This window comes from Physeter macrocephalus, chromosome 15 (assembly GCF_002837175.3).
Source record: "Physeter macrocephalus isolate SW-GA chromosome 15, ASM283717v5, whole genome shotgun sequence".
Taxonomy (NCBI): domain Eukaryota; kingdom Metazoa; phylum Chordata; class Mammalia; order Artiodactyla; family Physeteridae; genus Physeter; species Physeter macrocephalus.
In genome coordinates this window covers 36,295,521-36,320,070 of record NC_041228.1, presented here as the reverse complement: position 1 = coordinate 36,320,070, position 24,550 = coordinate 36,295,521, and the positions used below count along the sequence as shown (strand labels likewise).

General features: G+C 37.3%; 1 protein-coding gene across 1 annotated transcript in view; it reads right to left on the bottom strand.

Moving 5' to 3' along the window:
- RGS22 (regulator of G protein signaling 22) overlaps positions 1 to 24,550 on the bottom strand; it is a 174,359-nt gene that overhangs the window by 147,977 nt on the left and 1,832 nt on the right. Inside the window, exons 3-4 of the mRNA XM_024115883.1 lie at positions 11,817 to 11,879; positions 2,908 to 3,129 (exon numbers count right to left, since the gene is read on the bottom strand). Coding sequence (XP_023971651.1) covers positions 2,908 to 3,129; positions 11,817 to 11,879 — 285 coding nt within the window. The remainder of the gene's footprint in view (positions 1 to 2,907; positions 3,130 to 11,816; positions 11,880 to 24,550) is intronic.

The window sequence follows — 24,550 nt, the reverse complement described above, 5'->3', positions numbered from 1 at the left end:
TTCAACATAATATTGGAACTCCTAAAACTGGAAAAAAAGAAGTAAAACGGTCGCTATTTGCAGATGACATGATACTATATATAGAAGATCCTAAAGACTCTGCCAAAAATTATTAGAACAAATAAATTCAGTAAAGTTGCAGGGTACAAAATTAATATACAGAAATATGTTGCATTTCTATAATAATGAACTACCAGAAAGAAAAATTAAGAAAACAGTCACATTTACAACTGCATCAGAAAGAATACATAGGAATAAATTTAACTAAGGAGGTGAAAGACCTGTACTCTGAAAACTATAAGATACTGATGAAAGAAATTAAAGATGAACAAATAAATGGAAAGATATACCATCCTTGTGGATGGGAAGAATGTTGTTCACACGTAAATACTACCCAAAGCATTCTACAGATTCAAAGTAATCCCTAGCAAAACACTCATGGCATTTTCCCCAGAACTAGAATAATCCTTGTATGAAACCACAAAAGACCTCAAATAGCCAAAGCAATCTTAATAAAGAAGAACAGGGCTTCCCTGGTGGTGCAGTGGTTGAGAATCCGCCTGTCAGTGCAGGGGACACCGGTTCGACCCCTGGTCCGGGAAGATCCCACATGCCACAGAGCAACTAAACCTGTGTGCCACAGCTACCGAGCCGGCACTCTAGAGGCCGCGAGGCACAACTCGTGAAGGCCGCGTGCCTAGAGCCCATGCTCCGCAACAAGAGAAGCCACTAGAATGAGAAGCCCGCAAACTGCAACAAAGAGTAGTCCCCACTCGCCGCAACCAGAGAAAGACCCACGTACAGCAACGAAGACCCAATGCAGCCAGAAAAAATAAATAAATAAAATAATAAAATAAATAAATTTAAAAAAAGAAGAAGAACAAAGCAGGAGGTATTACGTTCCCTGATTTCAAACTATACTACAAAGCTACAGTAATCAAAACAGGATGGTATTGTCACAAAAACAAACATATAGATCAATGGAACAGAATAGGGAGCCCAGAAATAAACCCATACTTATGTGGTCAATTAATCCATGACAAAGGAGGCAAGACTATTCCATGGGGAAAAGACAGTCTCTTCAATAAATGGTGTTGAGAAAACTGGACAACTATATGCAAAAGAATGAAACTAGACCACTTTCTTGCACCATATACAAAAATAAACTCAAAATGGATTAAGGACTTAAATGTAAGACCCGAAAGCATAAAACTCCTAAAAGAAAACATAGGCAATATGCTCTCTGAAACTGGTCTTAGCAATATTTTTTTCTTGTATCTGTCACCTCAGGCAAGCGCAGCAAAAGCAAAAGTAAAGAAATGGGACTACATCAAACTAAAAAGTTTTGCACAGCAAAAGAAACCGTCAACAAAGCAAAAAGGCAACTTACTGAATGAGAGAAGATATCTGCAAATGATACATCTGATAAGGGATTAATATCCAAATTATATGAAGAACTCATACAACTCAACAACAACAACAAAAATCCAATTTAAAAAATTGGCTAAGGACCTTAATAGACATTTTTCCAGAGAAGACATACAGATGTCCAACAGGCACATGAAAAGATGCTCAAGATCACTAACTGGATGGGAAATGCAAATCAAAACCACAATGAGATATCACCTCACACCTGTCAGAACGGCTATTATCAAAAAAGACAACAAATAAAGTGTTGGCAAGGATGTGGAGAAAAAGGAACTCTCGCGCACTGTAAATTGGTACAACCACTATGGAAAACAGGATGGGGTTTCCTCAAAGAATTAAAACTAGAACTACCATATGATCCAGCAACTCCACCTCTGGGGGCGGGGGAATGGGCAAAATAGGTAAAAGGAATTAAGCGGTACAAACTTCCAATTATAAAATAAGTCTCAGGGATGCAAAGTATAGCATGAGGAAAATACTTAATAATATTGTAATAACTGTATAGTGACAGATGGTAACTAGACTTATTGTGGTTTTCATTTCACAATGTATAAAAATATCAAATCACTGTGTTGTACACCTGAAACTAATATAATAATTAAAAGACAGAAATCTCAATTCCCAAATGCTTGATAGGATAGAACTCAAATGAAATAAATTCACTGCACAGGCATAACTTGTTTTATTGTGCTTTGCTTTATTGTGCCTCGCGGATACTGTGTTTTTTACAAACTGAAGGCTAGTGGCATCCCTGTGGCAGGCGAGTCTATCAGCACCATTCTTCCCACAGTATTTGCTCACTTCATGTCTCTGTGTCACATTTTGGTAATTCTTGCAATATTTCAAACATTTTCATTATTATTACATTTGTTATGGTGATCTGTGATCAGTTATCTTTGATGTTACTACTATGACTTGCTGAAGGCTCAGATGATGGTTAGTGGTTTTTAGCAGTAAAGTATTTTTTAAAGTAAGGTATGTACATTGTTTTTTAAGACACAATGCCATGGTACACTTAATAGACTACAGTGTAGTGTAAACATAATTTTTATATGTACTGGGAAACCGAAATAATTGTATAACTTGCTTTATCATGATATTCACTTTGTTGTGGTGGTCTGGAGCCAAACGTGCAATATCTCCAAGGTATGCCTGTATACCCACACTTTGTAGAATGCATCTAAACTGTAAAGCATACATATATTTATACTGCCCCAAATTAAACTTATTTTCTGAATATTCAAAATAAATTACATGAACCTTCTCATATTGATAATCAAATATCAACAAACTGCTCGACTAAACTGGCCACTTGATATGAATAAGATGATACAGTAACTAACAAATACTTTGTGCAAGTACAATAAAATTTAATAGATACAGTTACACTTCAGAAAGGGAAGCCCAAGGAACCTGATGTTAATCTCACTTAATGCTTTATCTACCTAGCAAGATATAAACTCAAATATAGTTTCTTACCATGATATTATAGTTGACATTAATGGTCTCATCTTCATAAGGAGAATTCACTTGAACAGGTTTAACATCACTCTTTCCTTTTCTTACAACATCATAGATGGGATTTCGAGGTTGCTGGTTTAAGAGAATTTTTTTCAGTTGCTTTTCCAGAAGTTGTGGAGCATTGTTAACTACCTCAAAAACTCCATAGTCCACATTAAATCTAATTGCCTCTGAAAAGGTCTGCAAAATAAATTTGTGGAAATACGTCTTACAATTTTAAAAACCAGAAACTCACTGTCTCCAAGAAGACTTGATACTTACATGTATGCATATATACTTACACAAAGTTTTGTATTCTTAATCATTACCTCTTTCCTTTTAGAAGCTTAGAAATCTCTTGACTACAGGTAAGGGAACCCACTGAATCCTTCTTTTCCAAATGTACTTATGCCATGAGATACGTGTCAGGATATATTATGGCAGAAATTCCTTTTGCATAAACCTCTTATCTCTGTCCTTCTTTGGAACTGGAAAGAAATACACACCTGGTCTCCATGAAGCAATGTTATTCTCTTAGAAGGGGGTGGATTACTAGGGAAGAATGAGTGAAGTAAGAAGAAATAACACTCCTGTTGTCTCTTTCATCCCCAGGAGCCATGAAAGCTAAGTCTCCCTTGCCCAAAAGGAGAAAATTAAGTACAATGTGTTCTTCATTTAAGACTATTTCAACACCGTTCCATTCACTGAACCAAAAAAAGGAGGGAGAGTGAAAGACAATATTTCTGAGCTTTTCTCAGTAATTACTAAATGCTGCCAACTTTTATTTAAAGTCAGTCAGTTAATATACAACAGTCAGGAGTCTTGAGTTTGAATACCAGCTTGCCAATAAGTAGCTCTGTGACTCTGGGTAAATCACTAACATGTTTGGGGGCTCTATCTCCATAGCAAGTATATGGTGGATTGGCTGTGTCTTTTCTCATTTTGCCCTCCAAATCCAGAATCAGGTCCCTTTTCCAGAATATTAATTTATTTTAGGATTCCTTCAGAGAACTGCATACTCATGTGGATTAATTTATATATATTTAGCCAGGCAGTAGAAGACATTAAGCCCTTCCCCTTGGATCAGTAAGTGTACTAGGGAGAGCATCAATTCTTCCAAGTTTTACTAACAGATTGCTAGATATACTATAGTTAAAATTTAATAAATGGCAGGATGTTATAAAACTGGAGTTAGAAATATATGTGTATATGTATAAATACCTATTGTGTGTTTGTGTGTGTATATGTGGGTATATATATATATATATATATATATATATATATATACACACATATATTTTTTAATAAAGACTCATCCTACAGTAAGATGGCATCTTAGGAAGATCCTGAATATGCCTCCTCCAGTGGACACACTGAGTCCAAAGCTACATATGGAACAATTTCCTCATAAAGAAGCCAAAAGGCTGGCTGAGTGATGATTACACACTGGGCAAACAAGATGCAAACCACATCAAACAGGTAAGAGAAGCTGCGACACAACCTTGCCATAAACCCCACCCCTGGTGCAGTGACCCTGCGAGGCAACTCGAAACCCAGAGCTTCTCTATGAGGAGCAAAGGGTTCGAACCCCACATCAGGCATCCCAACTTTAAAGACCTGCGCATGAGAGACGAGCCCCTGATTTTGAAAATCAACAGGGCTCACATCCCAAGACATGAACTGAGATGTGAGACAAGGGAAAGCGGTCCTACAGTCAGCACATAAGGTGAAATCATATTTAGTCAAAACTATCCCTTGAAATACTTGAAAACACTTAGTATCGTGTTGTTCTATCTTTCAAGAAGTTTATCACAGTCAATTTTTCCTCTGACATTGAAATATGTCACTACTTCTTTATTTAGGGACCAGATAAAGTGGTGGCCTTGTGTTTAAAGCTCATGTTATACAAAAATATGTATGTTTACCACGAGAATCACCCTCAGCACGAGAAGATGACTACACTAAGAGGCAAGAGGGATAAGAGCCACTGAGGGAGTGGCAGATTCTCGTCTTCCATCTCACACGCTCTCTAGGATGTTCACAGACTGGTCTATGTGTGTTTGTGGACTGGTAAACAGTCACCCTCACTCTTTAAATCACCCTCGCTCACTCTGCAGAGCACGAATAATTCATTTTGAGTAATAACGCGTGTATATGGCAAGTCCACTTTAACCCACAATAACTACAATTGAAGTATATACAAACTAGAGTGACAGCACAGAAGGATTTGTTAACTATCCTTAGGAAATTAGGGAAGTTGTATAGAGAATACCTGAGTCTGGAAGAATAAACAGGCAGTCTCAACAGCCAGATGAGGGAGAGAAGGGAATTCAGCAAAAGAAATAGCAAGTGTATCGAGATACATGCACCAACAATAGACAACAGCACCAGACAACAGGGCGCTTTTGAGGACCTGCAAGCAGTTTGACATTGCTGAAGCTTAATATTCGAGGGGAGAATAACATGATGGAAGCCTGGAGAGAAAGGCAGAGGACAAGTTCACCAAGGACTTTCTATTTATGCCATAACTCTCAACTTACTCTCTCAAATCAGTGATTCTCAGAGGGTGTCTCTGGACTAGCAGCATCAGCATCACCTAGGAACCTGTTAGAAATGCAGATTCTTGGGCCTCACCCCATAATCAGAAACTCTGAGGGTGGGTCCCAGTAGTCTGTGTTTAACAAGCCCTCAGGTGATTCTGATGCATGCTCAAGTTTGAGAATCATTGCTTTAGAATGATGGGGAGCCACTGCAGAGTTTTTAACTGGGGGGAGACAGAATCCAGGTTAAGCAAACTTCAAAGCCCACATTCTGTTTCCTACTTCATGCTGACTTTCATGTGTGTTCACATACATGGAAGGGCTGGCCAACTATGGTCTATACCATCTATGGTCTATAGGAGAAAGAACCCTGGGCTTTATTCTCCGAAGTCCGGTTGTCTGCTTAAGAAGAATCTCTCTCACACGTCATGTCCTCTTCTTTTTACCGTTTCTAAGCTTATCTACAAAATTCCTCAAATTAGTTTAGTATGTGACAATAAAAGACAAGTAAAGTGGGAGAGATACAAATGAACGATGGAGGAAGACTTTCCCTCAGAAAGCTGAGCAGGCTGATTTAGAGAACACTCAGCTTTTAATCATATGATAGGAAAAATCCTCAGTTTGAGCCTCAAACCCAATCCTCTGCAAGCTGTTACAGACTGCTCTTTCCCTTACTTAATTTTCTTATTTCAAGGGTATCATTTTCCAAATGTTCTAAAACGAATTGACCTGAAGGTGGTGAAAGCTAACTTTGTAGTACCAGTCATCCATGTGCGAAAAATATTTTCACAGAAAAAGCAAGTGCATGAAAATATTTTTACCACAATAAATTGCTGGTTCCACATTTCTTTGAAAAGAGGAGGAAAAAAAACCTGTGAATAATTAGTGATGTGCTTTAACTGCCAGCGCAGCACCACTGAAACTTACCGGGTGCCAAATTATTTAGCTGAACAGTATTTAAATTAAAAACTAATGACTAGGTTAATTTAATACATGTTCATCTCTGCTCCAACTCTGTCTCTACTAATTGAGCTCCAAAGCTATATTTTCAACATGCATCTTAGTCAGTGAATGAGAAACATCTGACAACTTGAATATAACAAGTCAGTTACCAATAACAACTTCTTTTAATCTAAGTTTTATTGTCATTTTAGATGCTTAACCATAAACTATTTACTGGACATATTCACCAGTGGGATGGAAGGAATAATGTGCCACATAAAATGCATCGAAAATATCCTTAGTTAATAAAATGAGTCACATTAGGTAATTTGAGTGCTTTATGTTCGAGCTACAAGGCTTATCAAAACACCCATAGGAACAAATGCTGAACTAAGCAGTACTACCTAGGGCTCCAACAACACCTTTAAAAATCAGTCTCTGCGTATTTAAATCTTGGCAGGGGAAGACCCAAGTCCTTCATCCCCACTTCATTCCACCCATTCCCCAAATCCATACTCTCTCTCTCTCTCGCTCTTCCCTTACCCAACAATCTAACATATAACTTCTTCATAAAGCTGCAAGAAATTATAATAGTTTACAGATTTAAAAAAAGTGTGGAGAATCATTCCAAAAAGAGAAGTTATGGTAAAATTCCAAAGGCACATAGCTAAGCATGGTCTGGCAAACACATGACATACCTATCCTTGCAAGGAGGGTAGAGAATAGGCCACCCCTTCAGCTTCTGCAAACCATAAATGTCACAAACATTCTAAACCACCCACAGAGGACCAACCTAAATCTGTATGTGGGCTCATCTACTCAATCCCACAACAGTCACTGAGCATAAAACACACAAAGCAAGACCAAAAGGAAAAAAAAAGTGTTTTCACACTATAGCATATAAGAAAATTTAATAAGCAAACACTTGTCCATAAAGAGTTGACAGCAAAAAAAAAAAAAAACCTCCCAGACACCAAATGAAAACAATATCTGAAAGTGAACCTGGCACCAGAACAAACGGAATGAAGTTATGAAAGCTAGGATTTGGAAAGTGCCATAATCATTTATAATAGCAGCAACTGTCCTGGATTCCCCTCATCAAAAAATAACATGGAGGCAGGCTACCAGCCACCAATTTTTGGATCTTACAATGTGTCCCAAGGGTGTAATGGTGTAATGGAAAGAAATGGTGTAGGAGACAGAAAGCCTGATTCCTAGGCCCATTTGTGCCACAATCCAGTTATGGGACCTTGGGCATTGCACTACAGATGTGAAGAAAATCTCAGAAATCTAGACGACTTAAGAGCTCTTTTAGAGAGAGAATGTTATAACATGTGTCTACACTCTTGGGCTTAGGTGTTGGGCCTTTTTTTTTGGAGGGTGCAGGTGGTAGAGAAGCGGAGGCAGATTAGAAGATTTACTTATTTATTTCAAGGATCTTACATGGAAGACATAAAAATAAAAAGAAAATCGTCCTCAAGAAGTTTAGGGAGATACAGAAGAAAGGGACCTATGCTGGCCCCAGGAAATTTACGGTGTAACTCCTGAGATTAAGAAATACACGCTTAGAGGAGAAAAAATTAATCAAATTTTCTTTGGCTGAAAAAGTCTAATCTCCCACCCAGTACATATATCCCCTATAAAATACTGCCCTAAATGATTACCTATACCTGAATATCTTCGATCACAAGGAGTTTGGTCCTGCACAAGCCAGCCCATTCTACTGTTAGAAAACAATCTTTAAACATTTTTCTTCTAGTCAGTGAAAATCGATTTCCTCATAAATGCTGGCCCTGGTTCTGCCCTCTAGCTTCACAGAATATGTTAACCCTTCCTCCTCAATCAGAGCTTCAAATACTTGGAAAAAGCTCAACACTTCTACCCATTCCCAAGCCAGGTTCAACACCCACTTGTCTTTCAACCCTCACTCATCTGACATGGTTTCCAGAGCATCCATTAACTGAGTCTTACTGAGTCTGGTTTGGCAGAGCAACTCTTAACATACCGCACCAAGAATGCAACACAATATTCCAAACGAGGTCTGACAATTCAATCTGATTCAAAAAACCATTTACTGAGTGCCTGCTATGCTCCAGACTAATATTTTTCTTGATCTTAACTACATTTCTATTAATGCACCCTAAAAACACATTAGCTTTGTTTGTTTTAGTCCATTTCAGACTACCATGACAAAAATGAGACCAGATTCTCTTATCCAAACTATTAGTTTATCCCTCTGCTGCCATTTCTATAGTCACTACAGTGCAGTAAGACAAGTTTTTGAGCCATGTGGACCTGAGTGGACCCTGTCACTTACTAGCTGAGTGACCTTAAGCTGGAAAAACACTGGTTCACTTGCAATGTTTCATCCAAGCCTCCGATAAAAAATAATTTTTAAACGTCAAAGCCAATGACAGATTTGCATGGGACAGACTATTCTCTAGAATGATAATGATCCATCAATCCAGTTAAAGAGTGACCACGCCTCATGTTTCAGGAATGGATGACAAGATGGGCTAGTTAGTGAGGGAAAGGAAAGAGAAGCACTAATTCTGTGCCAGGCACTTAGTGTATGTTACCTCGTTTCATAACAATCTTGTAAGGTAGTTGTATTGTTTTGGTACAGAAAGGAATCGAAGAATTAGATAATTAAGGAACGTGTCTAAGATCACACGAGTAATGAGTGGAGGGGCTGAGCGCAAACAGTTCTGCCTGCCCCCCCTTCCTAGCCACTACACTGGGAGATGAGCACAGGAAGAGCACATGTGGTTAAGGTGAGGGAGGGTGATTGGGGGAAGCAGGAAAGAGCGCACAGGGTGACACAAGAAGTACAAAGCTAGAGACAAAGCTAGAAAGGCTCTACTGAGGCCATGTTGCAAAGAGTCCATATTAAGGAATCTGGATTTCAATCTGTCATCTGTTAAGAGTCAACCCCTTCTAGCGGTGATTAGTGAACTCTTTCAAATATCTGAGAACAAATTTCACAGATCATGATAGGGCTTTGCAGACATATACAGCAGCATAAGTGGAGAATGTGTTTGGTGTATTGTTTTAGACAAGGTTGGGAGGGAAGGCTTCCTGAACAGAAGTGATATAAATCAGAGAGAAAGTGATACAGATATCTCAGGGAAGAGCCCTCCAGGCTGAAAGGCCCTGAGTACCTTTGGCACATTCATGTTTGAGAAACATAAAGAAGGCCAAGTTTTCCAGTTAGGCTGGAAAAGAATTAACAAGGGGAAGAGGCATAGGAAATAAAGACCAAGAGATGGCAAGAGCCAGGTCATAGAGGATTTTGGATTTTATTCTTAGTGTAATGAGAAACTGCTAGACAAAGTTCTGAGCAGGAAGTAACATGGTTCAATTTATTATCATTATTATTATTTACTGAAATCCTAATACATTAAATTTATTGTTCCCTAAAGTGCCAGTTCATAACTATCCAAAAAAAAGAGAGAGATTAGTTTGGCTCACTAATTCTCAGTAAACCCATGCTGGCTTCTAATTCTTAGCTAAGTGCTCATAAACCAAACATTACTAATCTGTTCTAGAATCTTGCTGGGAACTTGGTTTGAGAATCCATTATTCCTTCTCCTCCCTGACCCCAAATTCTTTTTGAAAACGTGTGACACTTCCCCTCCTCCCATCTTATGGCATGAAGCATGGGTAGTTAATAAGTAGATTGTGTGGTACCAAATGTAAATGCAAAGGAACGAGAGGAAGAGAGACAGAGCGAGACAGAAAGAGAGAGACAGAGAATATAAAAGCAGAAGAATTTGGAGAGACAGAAAGGAGAGAGAAGTGGCCCAGGTGGGCTGCATGGGACATATGAAGGGGCAAAACTGCTGGGGAGGGATGAAAAACATTATGGCAGAGACAGAGTTCAACAGAAACCACATTCAGTCAATTCAACTAAAGCCTTGAAGCAAATGTATGAAAAAAGGTCACGTCTATTCTAACTGGATGGCAGGACTTCAGCCGAGTTTTTCTTACGTTTGAAGTTAATTTTCTGTACTATTGTTATATTTCTTCTATAATTTAAACATATTGTTAAAAGGAAAGTTAGGCAAGGGAATTCATTTTCTAAAGCAAGTAAAAGTCAAGATAATCAAATCTTGAGACAATGAAATGTAAATCTTGAGAAACCGAAATTAGACCCAATATAAAGATTTTTCTTTTTAAAACTTCACAAAAATGTACGTTTTTTGGAGGAAGAATGGAGAATGCAGAGCCTAGAGGAAAGACTACATAATCCAGAAGAGCAAAATTCCGACAACTTTGTGACTCGGCTGGGTTTTTTATAATATACAATTAGACAATGAAAGTTGAAGAGTCAGACCACAAAAGAATCTCTAGGGGTGTCCTGTAATGTGGCTCAAGCCTGATGCTGGAAGGGGAGAGCGTGGCTTGGTGTCTCAATCTGACCCCCATAATGGTCCCAAACACCTAGCATGCCAGGTGGAGGAGAAATCACAAATTCTTTTTGGAAAAAAGGAAACAAAACAAACATGCATGCATAGATACATACATATACACAAAAGCTAATCTAGGCAAAAAAATACATCTAATACGTTCCCTTCATAAATCATTTTCAGTGGTTGGGCTTTAAGAGATTACTCATTTTAGGGTCCAGTCCCTTTAAAATTATTTGTGACTTTTTATATTTCAAATTTTGCCTAGTAAGTATTTGAATGAAAAAAGTTTCCATAACAATAAAAACTTTTTCTTATCTAACTTTCATCTGACTTATCTAACTTCATCTGACTTTCATCTGACATTCCTGATGAACTTTATTTCTATACAACAGTATAAGTGTTTTTAATGCATCCCCATTTCACTTTTTCTAAATCCCTCAATAGTTACTCTACCAGTTACTGCTGTCTAAGACCAAAAATCTCTTATTTGGCATCTACCTATGTTACACCAACAACATCTCGAGTCTTATTTACTATCGATATAAAACGCTAGTTTCCTTAAACACAAATTCCACTTTAATATCTGTCCAAGAGGATGACAATAATTGCCTAGAGGCAAGAAATTTAGTTTCTTAAATTTTTTTATATTCTCTCCTTATCACCTCAGTTCAAAGTGTAAAATGATACCCAAATACAACTGTATCCGATTTTGTACAGAATGCTTTTGATTGTTTGAAAAATTCCAGGTTTTTTTTTCTTTTCTTTATTTATTTACTATTATTGTAGTATAACTGACCCAGCCTCTTCAATAAGAATAATTCCTAAATATGATTCAAACCCAAATGATTAACTCCATAAAAAGGCAAAACTTTATCTAAATGCTTTAATTAGTATTTTTAAAAATATCCCTGATAAATTTGTCTCACAAGATAATCCAGTGTTTACAATATTTTGCTTTGATGATATATTCCACAGAACATAATAATACACTCACTGGAAGGCTTAGGAATTCATTAAAGTAGTCCACAAGGAAATCATCTGTTGCCAAAGAATCTTCCTGCAAAAATACAGAAACAATATTATGCTTACACTAAAATGTTTTAAAACATGCCAATATTATTCTCTAATTCTGATACCAACAGATTATAGTGCAGATCTTCAAATCGTTTTCAATCAGTCGAGAGTGAACCCTCACTATAAATAGAACACAGTGTTATAATCTCTGGAAGGAAGAAATAAGAAAATAGAATGGAGCATCTTCTTTAAAGGCCTTGCCACTGTACTTAGCTGGAAAACAGAACACATGAGAAATATAGCACGATGCTTAAAGAAACGTCAACAAGTACAAAATACTACACACAGCAAATTTTCCATGGACTTATTAAAAATATTTATTTCTTAAAAATAAAGGCAGAGTCAATAAAGACAGAACCAGTGTTTGGGGTTAAGATGAAACTCAGAATGAAGAATTTCATGAATTGCCTAAAAGAAGTGATAAACTAAGTGAAGAAAATATTCCACTTCCTCCCCCTTAGAATGAGACAGTTTTAGTAATCTGGGTCCTGTGTAACTTTTGCATGAAGAAACTTTCACAATGTATGTGTTCTAAGAATAAGGATTGTATACATTTTTTTCCATAACTATCTCATCCAACAACATAGTCACTTTTAAAAGTGACAAAAGTGGAAAGCCACTGCCAATAACAAAGTCTCTCTTCCAAATAAAACACCTTATTTTATTAGTAATTGTTTCTATTGTGTCAAAAGCACATCATCACATACCCTGTTTTATAGTACGTGTGTTTATTTTGTTATGCATAATTATATTTCAGTTTCACAAATCTAACATGAAAGTTGAGAATACGACACAGTGCTATTATTTCCATATGGCTGATTATTTTCTTCTTATACGGGCCAACTTTTAAAAATTTGTGGAAGTATAGTGTGAAAGTATAAGGAAGATATTATAGTATAAAAACACCTGCTTTGGAAAACAGATTTTCAGGGTAATTTCTTTAAGTAATTGCAGTATCAGAATAGAGTTATGAACGATCACTTATAGGATTTATATCAAAGAACTTAGTAAAGATCTGAACTGGTTAGAACAACAACTAAGGATTTAGTTTACTAAAAATCTCAGCTGATTAAAACAACAACAATATAAAACTCAGGATCTCACAAACATACTACCCTCATAGTGGTACTTTAGCAATACATGCTCAAAAAAATTCTGATTGGCAAAGGTCAAATACAGCAGAACAAGGCAGATAACATTTGATGGAGGCTAAAAGTCTAATCATCTTTCGAATTTCACCTTTCAGAGTTACTTTAATTTTCATTTAGCAAACTAATAAATAATTCAATAAATATTTTTAGGATTTCCTGGGTAAATTTCCTAGGTAAAGGCATTGTACTACAATAAGGGTGGCAAAATTTTACACTACTGGGCTCATGATCAAAAATCCACAGATGGGAAAGTTGACTATTTTAAATTAGTAACTGTAATGGAGTACAGTCCCTGTTAGTTTTTCTAAAATAGCCATTTTGTTTTTAATTTTTAGCTATAAAACAAAATGTGTATTTCATAAATACACATAGACCTAAATGTCACCTAGAATTTGGTCAGTCACATTGCCAGAAGTTCATTTCCAGATGCCTCACACTTCTAAGAGACTCTAATCAATGCTTTCCAAGCCACCTGTGATGAAGTACCTGCTTTGTTTTGTTTTCTCCCTAATCGATTTCAGATAGATAACTTTTGTAAAATACAATAAGAATGAATTATTAGAAAGTGAAATAAAAATATACATAATACAAGCCCAACTTTTTTATTATTAAATTCAATACTCTGTCAAATTACTGTAAGGTTTCTAAACATTTACTCTCAATTTCTGAACTCATCTCCGGATAGATGAACAGGAATTCTCAGGTGGTACCAGTCCACACACCTGACTCCAGCAGCACTGCCCTAACCCTTGGTAAGCAATGTGCTCTCAGCTCCCTCAGGTCCCCCTGAGGCACCACACGAGAGGGCATTCCCTGGGTGTTCAGTCACATCCTCAGTTTGCACTTACAACCATGGACGTTATTTTTCAAATACATCAAAATCTGTATTTCTTTTCTGAAGCTGTATCTTAATTTCTACCAATATTAAACATAAGTGTTTCTGCTGATATCAGGGCAGTTAGTTCCACAATGGAAATAAGTGTAGCCTTCAAGTGCCATCTGCTCAATCCTCTTGTCACACGTTAATGGGAAGTCCTGCACCTCTCTAAATAATTGAGCATATTTTCCCACTGCAGTTTCTAGTTCACTGTGTTCTGATATCTTGTCACATCAGTAACAAAGTCTTGTGAACCTATGAGGATCTGATAAACGCTTTATTCTCCAAACACTTTAGTTTAAAAAAAAATTTTTTTAAGGCCTTGATCTGGAGAAGCAGCTCAGTTACTCTCAATAAATTTCCACAATCCAGTCACTTGGCTGTAGTAAAATGAACTAAGTCTCCATATTCAGGTTTAATATCTTCCAAATAACCAATAAACTGGTGATGGTTAGTGGTACAATCAAGAAGAAAATTGAGTTGCAATCAATTCCTCCATTACATCATTCCATGAACCTGGCTTCAAAATTTGCAACACAGATTCTCTGCAGAATGATGCAATGGAAGGCAGGAACATTTTTTCAGAATTGAATGCACTCTTGAAACCTGTTTTTTCATGTATTACAGGTGTGCCATCTGTGAAAGTGAAGTCAGCTTTTCCATTTTTAGTCCAAACTTCTCAAATTTCTTCCTGACAGAGGGTTAAACAAAATAGTTTATATGTGCTTGCTAATTATAATAGGTAAAAATTTTTATTGCTTAAAAAATCATTTTGCTGGACTCTCAAATGAGATAAACTACAACTTCTTCACAACTCTAAAAGATGCAAGATATACAGAGACCTTCTAAACAAGGAAGAGGAAATGAGATAAATACAGACAAAAACCATAGTCCAAGAAAGAATACAATACATGCCATAAGAAAATTACAACATAAAACGTTTCCTCCCAAAGGAGGGAAAGATATTATTTGGTAGGGGGAATCAGAAAAGAATCAAGTGGGGAAAATGGCATTTGAATTGTATTTCAAATAACTTCAAATTCTATATTTAGAAGTATACACATGAGAGGCAATAATGCAGAGTAAAGAGAGAAATGCATGAGGAAAGAGAGGTTGGAAAGCAAAACATAGTAAAGGTAATCAGTTAGCTAATGGCACAACTAGAAAAATAAATAATCCAAGTTTCCAACTTCCTTTTAAGCCATTCACACATTAGCCAAAGCCATTCATCTAATTTCCAATGCAGAATCCTAAACTGACACACTTTAGACTGGGAATGCTATCATCGATCAGGAGATAGGTATAATTTTGGAAATAAGTTCTAAGCCTATCAGGATGGACCTATTTTTGCTTCTTCTTCCTAAAGTACATATAAATTCTCTTTTTCCTTTCTAAACAGGCCAGTCACTAGACCAGAGCCTCCCACATGGTATGGCCATGACACGTGGTGGTGTGCAGACAATGGAATTCAACGGGTCAAGTGAAAGTGGACCTCTTCAGACCTCAAGGCTACCAGGCACAGTCAGGGATGGCTAGTGCTCCCAGGATGGTGACCTCTGGTTGTGAGCAAACTTGTTTGGGACTCCTCAGATCCAACTCCTTTCTCTGGAGTCAGTGATTTATCAGCCACATCCCACACCCAGACACTGAGCATAGCCAAAGAGCTGCTCAAGCCCCTGGACATGGATTTATTAGCTAGTTGCAGAGCATACCACTGCGCTATGAAGCTGCTGGAGGAGTTTCTGTTTCAGATGTCCAAGAAGACAGTTCACAGCCAAAGGGTGCTAACGGCTTGAAGGAAAGGGGGAGGGGAGACCCTGGAAGGATGATGGCCCCAAATCTGGCCTTCACATACAACAGATATTTCTGTCTGCTGGCAACTGATGAATCCTTGTAGTAGTATACCAGCTAGATACAAGGCAATCACTTGAAAAATATATGCATATACTGCAGAGTTTCATCATTATTTTGAAATAACTGAAACATTTTATTGACTTCTAAATTTGTTTTTCCTAAGAATTTTTAACATTATATTTGTCATGAAAAGAGGGAGTACTGTTAAATTTAAAATTTAGTTTCAACTCCTGCAGTTTTGAATGGTTGTAAAAAAGTCTAAAAAATGTTAATACCTATTAGGAGATAGTTTCTCACCAAGAGAGACTATACAAGGATATTAAAAGATCAACACTGGAAGTCTTGATTAGAAATTACATACAGTCATCTCAAGCATAAAAACTAATATTAAAAAGTTATGTACCTCAGGGGACTGCCCTGGTGGTCCAGTGGTTAAGAATCTGCCTTCCAATGCAGGGGACATGGGTTTGATCCCTGGTCAGGGAATTAAGATCCCACATGCTGAGGGGCAACTAAGCCCGTGCGCCACAACTAGAGAGCCCCGCGTGCCACAACGACAGAGCCCACGCCCTCTGGAGCCCACATGCCACAACTATAGAGAGGCCTGTGTGCTGCAACGAAGACCCCGTGCACCGCAGCGAAGAGCCTGTGCACCACACGAAGAGCCCATGTGCCAAAATGAAATGATCCCACATGCCGCAACTAAGACCTGATACAGCCAAAAATAAATAAATAAATAATTTTTTTAAAAAAAGTTATGTGCATCAAAAAAGGAAATTAAGAAAATAATTCATTTCAGTAGCAGAGAAAAGAATAACAACCAAGGAGGCAAAGATTTGTACACTGAACTAAAAAACTGCTGAAAGAAATTAGAGAAGATATAAATAAATGGAAAGACATGCCATGTTCATGGACTGAAAGACCATATTGCTAAGATGACAATACTACCCAAAGCAATCTACAGATTTAATACACTCTCCATCAAAGTTCCAATGCCTGGGCTTCCCTGGTGGCACAGTGGTTGAGAGTCCGCCTGCCAATGCAGGGGACGCGGGTTCGCGCCCCAGTCCGGGAGGATCCCACATGCCGCGGAGCGGCTGGGCCCGTGAGCCATGGCCGCTGAGCCTGCGCGTCCGGAGCCTGTGCCCCACAACGGGAAAAGCCACAGCAGTGAGAGGCCCGCGTACCACAAAAAAAAAAAAAAAAAAAAAAAAAATCCCAATGCCTTTTTTTTTTTTTGCAGAAATGAAAAACCCATCCTAAAATTCACAGTGAATTTCAAGGGACTGCAAACATCCAAAATAATATTGAAAAAGAACAAAAACTGAAGGATTCATATATCCTGATTTCAATACTTACTATAAAACTACAGTTATCAAAATAAAGTGGTACTGGCATAAAGACAGACATACAGACCATTGGAATAGAAGAGTCCAGAAATAAATCCTCTCATATATGGTCAAATAATTTTCAACAAGGGTGCCATGACAATTCAGTGGAGAAAGGACGTTCTTTTCAACAAATGGTGCTAGGAAAACTGGATAGCCACATGCCAAAGAATGAAGTTGGACCTTTCCCTTACACCATATACAAAAATTAACTCAAAATGGATCAAAGACCTAAACATAAGGGCTAAAACTATAAGATACTTAGACGAAAACATAAAGATAAACCTTAACGACCTTGGATTTGGCAATGGATTCTTAAATATGACATCTAAAGCATAAGCAATAAATAAATAAATAAATGGGACTTCATGAAAATTAAAAACTTTTGAATCAAAGGACTCTACTAGGAAAGTAAAAAGACAATCTACAGAATGTGAGAAAATACTTGCAAATCATATAGCTGATAAGGGTTTAATATCCAGCATATATAAAGAACTAAGCTAGAAAAAGATAAAAAACCCAAATTTTTTAACGGGAAAAGGACTTGAATAGACATTTCTCCAAAGAAGATATACAAATGGTCAGTAAGCACATGAAAAGATACTCAACAACAATAGCAACAAGAGAATGCAAATCAAAACCACAACAAGATATCACTTCACATCTACTAAGATGGCTACGATTTTTTTAAAAAAATGAAAATAACAAGTGCTGGTGAGAATGTGGAGAAATTGGAACCCTTGTGCATTGCTGACAGGAATGTGAAATGGTACAGCCACCATTCCTCAAAAAGTTAAACATATAATTACCATATAATCCAGCAATCTACTTCTGCGTATAAGCAGAACTGAAAGCAGGGTCTCATACAGATATTTGTACACCTGTGTTCCTAGCACCATTATTCACAACAGCCAAAAGGTGGAAATAACCCAAATGTCCACTGATGTGTGAAAGGATAAACAAAATATGGTATGTATATATAATGGAATATTATTCAGCCTTAAAAAGGAATGAAATTCTGATACATGCAATGACATGGATGATCCTTGAAAACATCAGGCTAAATGACATAAGCCGTACACAGAAGGACAAATATTGTATTATCCCACTTATATGAGTTACCTAGACTAGGCAAATCCATAAAGACAGAAAGTACAATAATGGTAACTGGAGGCTAGAGGAGGGGTAATGGGAAGTTATTGTTTAATGGGTACAGAGTTTCAGTTTGGGATGATGAAAAAGTTCTAGAGATGGATAGTGGTGATGGTTGCACAATGTGAATGTGCTTAATGCCATTGAAATCATACACTTAAAAATGGTTAAAATGTTAAGTTTAATTTTATGTATATTTTACCACAATAAAAAATTACGTACATGCCAGAATCATGCAACAACATGGAGAATCTGAAAAACATTATGCTGAGCAAAAGTAATTTTACGCAAAAGAAAACTAACTGTATGATTCCATTTATATGAATTTGAATCTATAATCCAATGGTGAAAACATAGGACAGTGGTCTTTGGGGAATGGAGGAAGAATCAACTGGATTGAGGCGTGAAAGGACTTTCTAAGATTATGGAAATGTTCTATATTTGATGGAGGTTTGGATTACACAGGTGTATACATTTGTCAAAATTTGTCAAATGGGACTCAAAAGTTTTCCATTTCACTGTGCATAAATTTTACCTCAACATAAGAACCATAATACTGAACACCAGTTTATGATATAAAATGCTGAAATGTTCAGGGGTGATCTGTATCATATCAGTGTCTGCAGCTTATACTCTGAAATGCATTAAAAAATGGATTGATGGACAAATGGTGTGGACAGAAACATGAAAAAGCAAATGTAGCAAAATGCTAATAACTGTGAAACCTTGGTGATGGGTATATAGGTATTCACCATACAGTTCTTTTAACTCTCATATATGTTTAAATTTTTTTCATTAAAAAAATGTTGGGATGGGGGGACTTATGTACAAGGAAACAATATCATGTTTCTCTGCACCTATGGACAGACTTCTTAGCCTCCTGTGTACTAAATGACAGATCCCAAATCATTATCATCACATCTAGAATCAGTCCCTGGTTATTTGACAATCTTCTGACCACTACCCTGCGATCCCATGCACTAATGGTCAGACCCCCGGGACCTCTGCTTCACCCTTCTGCCCATAACATGCCAAACCTCATCTTCCTACCTCTCCTTATCACCATTACAATATAGATCAATCTTCCTAACAACACCACAATCAATACAAGAGTTCCACCTGTCTCCCAATCCCCATCCTTTTCTAACACAAAAAAAATGTCTTATGATGAATGCAATCTGGTTCCTGCCCAGCTGTCTAGCCTCATCTCATACTACCATGCTCCAGTCATAGCAATTTGTTTAATAGTTCTGCACCTTGGCGCATGCTGATTATTCTACTTGGAAAATGTTTTCTCCTCTAATTTACCCACATATCCTTTTTTCTTCTCCAAAGGAAGAGAAGAAATGTGATGTTTCCCCTATGATATGTTTTCCCTATCATAACTTCTAATACTTCAGACTATAATTGTATGTTTAGATATCTCATTCTCTGGACTGTGAATTTCTGGAGGATAAAGACTGTTTCTTACTCATTTTGAAAATTCCCAATGCTAAAAGAATCTGAAAAAGAATATATATGTATAACTGAATCACTTTGCTGTACTCCTGAAACTGACATATCATTGTAAATAAACTATAATTCAATTAAAAAAATCCCAATGCTTCAGATAACAGATGCTTACACTTTTGTTGAGTGAATGCTTGAATGATTATACTGAGGACATGAAACCTAAAGAGAAGAGACTGATAACCTAAGAAAGACTCTAATAAAGCAACATCAATAAAATACAAAGCAGAGATGTTGCCAAAAAAGAAAAACATAAAGAACACAAGGGGAAACAAACTTCACAAAGTGGCTTGTTGAAAGTATATCTTGCATAGATCCAAGGCACTTTGGAAACTTAAGAGCCAAAAGCCCATTTATCAGATCCTCATGGGATTGCAAAATTGTATATTGTATTATGAATATAGTTTATGAAGGAAGGAGAAAATAAGAGTGGCTCAAGCAATGAAGAACAAAAGTATGGATCTCCTTTTATACCAAGGGTTATCATCACATATGACAATCAGCATCTACCCAGGTGTACTTTTCCATTTGGTTTCTGTTCTCACGCTCTCTCCTGGAGGAAATTCTCAAAGGCCTGGAGAAGGTAAAGGAAGCTCTCAATTCCCTTTTTATCCAGTCACACTGTCTAATTATACCTCCTTGGCTTCAGTCAATTCATTTGGCAAAATACCCTAAGGCTTTCTCCCTGTACAAAAGTTCTTACAACCTGATATCCTAATTTAAGAGTATCTCACACTCTTTATCACCTTTTCTCCCATGCCAAACCTTACCTACAGATAGAAAGCTTCTCTAAATGTGCTTTTGGTTCAAACCTCAAAATTCACACTTAAATATAAACTGTGTGTCCTCATTGTTTCATATTAAAGGCCACCTCGCCAATCAGAAGGTATACAACTTTTGGGAATAGTGACGGACAGTGTGTGTCCCCAGTAGTGCCTAATACAATGAGAAGTGCAAGTTGTTGCTTAAAAATATACTTGTTGACTATCATATTGATGGAACTTCTAACGCACTTTCTGCAGTTCCAAAAAGCATTAGAGAATTTGATTCCAACCAGAGAACTGGACTCCACAGAGATGGAAGGATTCCAAACAGCCTACACTTTCCAAAGGACCTCTAGGACCAGTCTCAGTTTCCAAATGACTTGGAAACACTTCTCGCACCTCGCTCTGCACCCTCTTAAAAGAAAGTGAGCAGGAAAGCAGGATGGTACCTCCATCCACCTGCGCCTGCCCTCCACCACTTCCACATAACGCCACCTAGCGTGTCAACCGAGTGTGCTCTCACAGTTCATTCAACCAGCTGATGTGCAGTCAGCCGTATTTACAATCTGAAAAGACAAATACTAATTGGTCATTAATGTTCATATAATTAGACAGTCTTGTTCATGAGGACTGGAACATATGGATTTTTTTGCATATTACATTAGAATAATGAGAATATCCTCATGCTTGGGAAATGCTCTGTGTTTATAATAAATTCATTCACCCTATACAAATAACAGAATATGAATTTAAGCAGACTAAAGATTAACTAAAAATAAATACCATTTTTAACAAGTAAAATACAGAAAATACTGCTTGAAACTACAGTCTCAATTTTATGGTATAAATAAAGAGCATCTGCTTTTTAAAAAATAGTCTTTTCTTTTCTAAATGGCATCTGCTTTTAAAGTTGAAACTGTGAGTTTTATATATCAGAAATCCTTCAACAAAATAGATCATTATACTACAAAATTTTTACTCTACAAAGACTATTTTTGAAGCATGACATATCTATCTGCATAGTTTCAATTTTTAAGGCACAATAAAAAAATATTATTTTGAATTTAAAGTCAAGTACTTAAGTCTTCAATACTAATTTATTTTCTATTTTAAAGTCAAAAAGAATTTTTTGACTTCTTTTTAAACTTTTCTCAATGTATACCTAACACATAATCAAATCTCCATGTATCATAAAGCGCTCTGAACTCTACTATTCTTGCTATGACAGATTTATATTTCAATTTTTATGGAATATGAAAAAGAGTATAGGATTGAGGGAAGTAATGAAGAGAAGCATTCATTTTATCACTTTTATTATTTGAATTATTTACAGGAATGTATGTATACATTGCTTATATAATTAAAAATATACCCCCAAAGGAACTAAGGAGAAAACTGAATATGTACGTTTTTTTGTATATATTTTCCCTGAGAAAATTATCACAGACCAAAGTTAATAAAGACACTAAAGTAGAAAAAATGCTACTTAAAAATGCTAAAGTAGAAAATATAGAATATTTATCAAATGAAGCTTTGCAAAAAATTGGTAAGTGGAGCAATTACACTAATTTATCAATCATCTAATAACATATTCTGGGAATTGTGCTATTAACTATAGGGAATATTAAGGTGTACTGAGTCACAACACTAGCCCTCCAGGGGTTCACAATTTTGTTAAGAAATTGCAAAATTTACAAACAAAAAGTTAAAATATATACAAGGCATGCATCCCTGACAACAAATGATTTATTCTAAATGTTATTCTCTCATTTGAAGACGTAGGGTTAAAATATTTTGCAGACATACTTAATAGCACTGTAGTTTTTAGATCACCGGTTGAGAAAATGAAATAAGCAAAAAGTGCCTATGACTATGGAAGCACTTTATATTAGGACTCTGCTGCCAGTAATGGAAAGCCAAGATAACACTACTTAAATAACACAAAAGTTTATTTCTCTCATGTAATTATAAGCAGTTCAGAACTGGCATACTGGCTTCTCAACAAATCAGGAACCCAGGCTCCTTTGATCTTGTGACTCTGCCATCCTCAAGATGCCACTTCTATCTCAGGATCCAAGATGACTGCTTCAGCTCCAGGATCACATCCTCATTTCAGCCAGCAGGAAACAAGACAAAGGGCATGTTCTCTCCCTTTACATTTAACTGAGTATTACAGTTAGAATGACACAGGTTCTAATTGTGGCCTGACCAGTTACTAGCTGTGTGACCCAGGGGTTAGTTATTTAATCTCTGTAAACATAAGCTTTTCACAAGTATGACACAACACTTCTGCTTACATTCCATTGTAAGCAGAATTTGGTTACATTTAGCTGCAAGGGAGGCTAGAAAATGTTGTAATTATTTTGGAGAGTAATATGTCTGGTATGTATTATGGAAAATGGTAGAATGGATTTTGGGAAACCAGAGATCTCTGTCACACAATTTCTTCTAAAATTATTAATGAGAAAAAAAATACTTTTATACTTTTGAAAAACAGAGATAAATATTATGTGCAAGACATATGAATTAATCTATAGATAATGCTTGGCGAGCATATGAATTTGAGGATCTGGTCACAAACTGGTCACAACTGAAAGCTGCACAGGGCTCAAAGGCAATCTGGATGATTTTAGGTTGGAAAGGTTTCATGGAGGAGGTGAGCTGAACCTTGAAGCATGTGCAAGACTGTGAAATGGATGGGGAAGGGCAACTGAGACAAAACTCAACAGCAAAGGCAACGAAGCAAGCTGGGCAGTTTGGCTGGAGCAGAGGGCATGCAGAAGTACTTTATAAACCTAAAATGGTATGAACATTGTCTTTATCACATAGAAAGTATTGGAAGGTAAGGTTTAAAGAAGGCTGAAACGTTGTAGAAAAGATTTTGAATGCTAAAGGGAGGCTTTTGACATTGTGGCTCTGCCAGTTACTAGATGTGTAGCCTCAAGCGAAGTTAGTTAGCCTCTGTGAACACTGACTTCCTCATCTGTGAAATGTGGGTGTTAATAACCACCTAATAGAGTTGTTTTGAGGTTAAACATTAACATGCAGCCAGCATGCAGTAAATAGTAGGATTAATAAAGCTCTGAGTAATTGAGTAACACGGTAATTTTTTAAAGAGTTAACAGCAATCTGATAGCCAAGGTAGGACTGATGAGAGAAGGAAAAATATAAAGGCAGAGCAAAGCCATAGCAAGTAATCCAGCATAGCTGATGTGCAGGAGTCTGCTCGTTAAGCCTTAGGCAAAGGAAAATTGAAGCTGGCAGAGGGAATATTGGAGGCAGTGATATCTGGGAGGACTACTGCCAAAGTCCATGCTCAGGGATGAGGGCCTGAATAAGACAGTGCTGAGGATGGAGAAAAAGATCTGGCTATGAAAGGAACCTAAATGACTGCGGGTGGGAGGTGAAGAAAAGGGAAGAAAGGTTCTGATGTGGGTGACTAAACGGCCAGTGGCATCATTAACCAAAATAAGAAAAAGAGGAAGAAAGATAGAATGGGGTGGGGTGATTAATTCAGTTTAGACTATTGAAGTGATGCAGGGACATCTAGATGATGTAGGTGTCCAATAACACAACAGATACGAGTTCTAGCATCATAAGAGGTGTGTGGGCTGGAGATGTGTAGATTTGGGAGTCCTGTGAAATAAGAGTAGCTGAAGCCATAGGAGGAGAAGAGGAGTCCTCCCAGAGAATCCTGAAGAAGGTCAACACTTTTATGGGTAAGGAAAAAAGAGAAGCGAGAAAGGGAGACATAAAAATGAGAGATGGGGGCTTCCCTGGTGGCGCAGTGGTTGAGAGCCCACCTGCCGATGCAGGGGACATGGGTTTGTGCCCCGGTCCGGGAAGATCCCACATGCCGCGGAGCGGCTGCGCCCGTGAGCCATGGCCGCTGAGCCTGCGTGTCCGGAGCCTGTGCTCCGCAACGGGAGAGGCCACAGCAGTGAGAGGCCTGCATACCG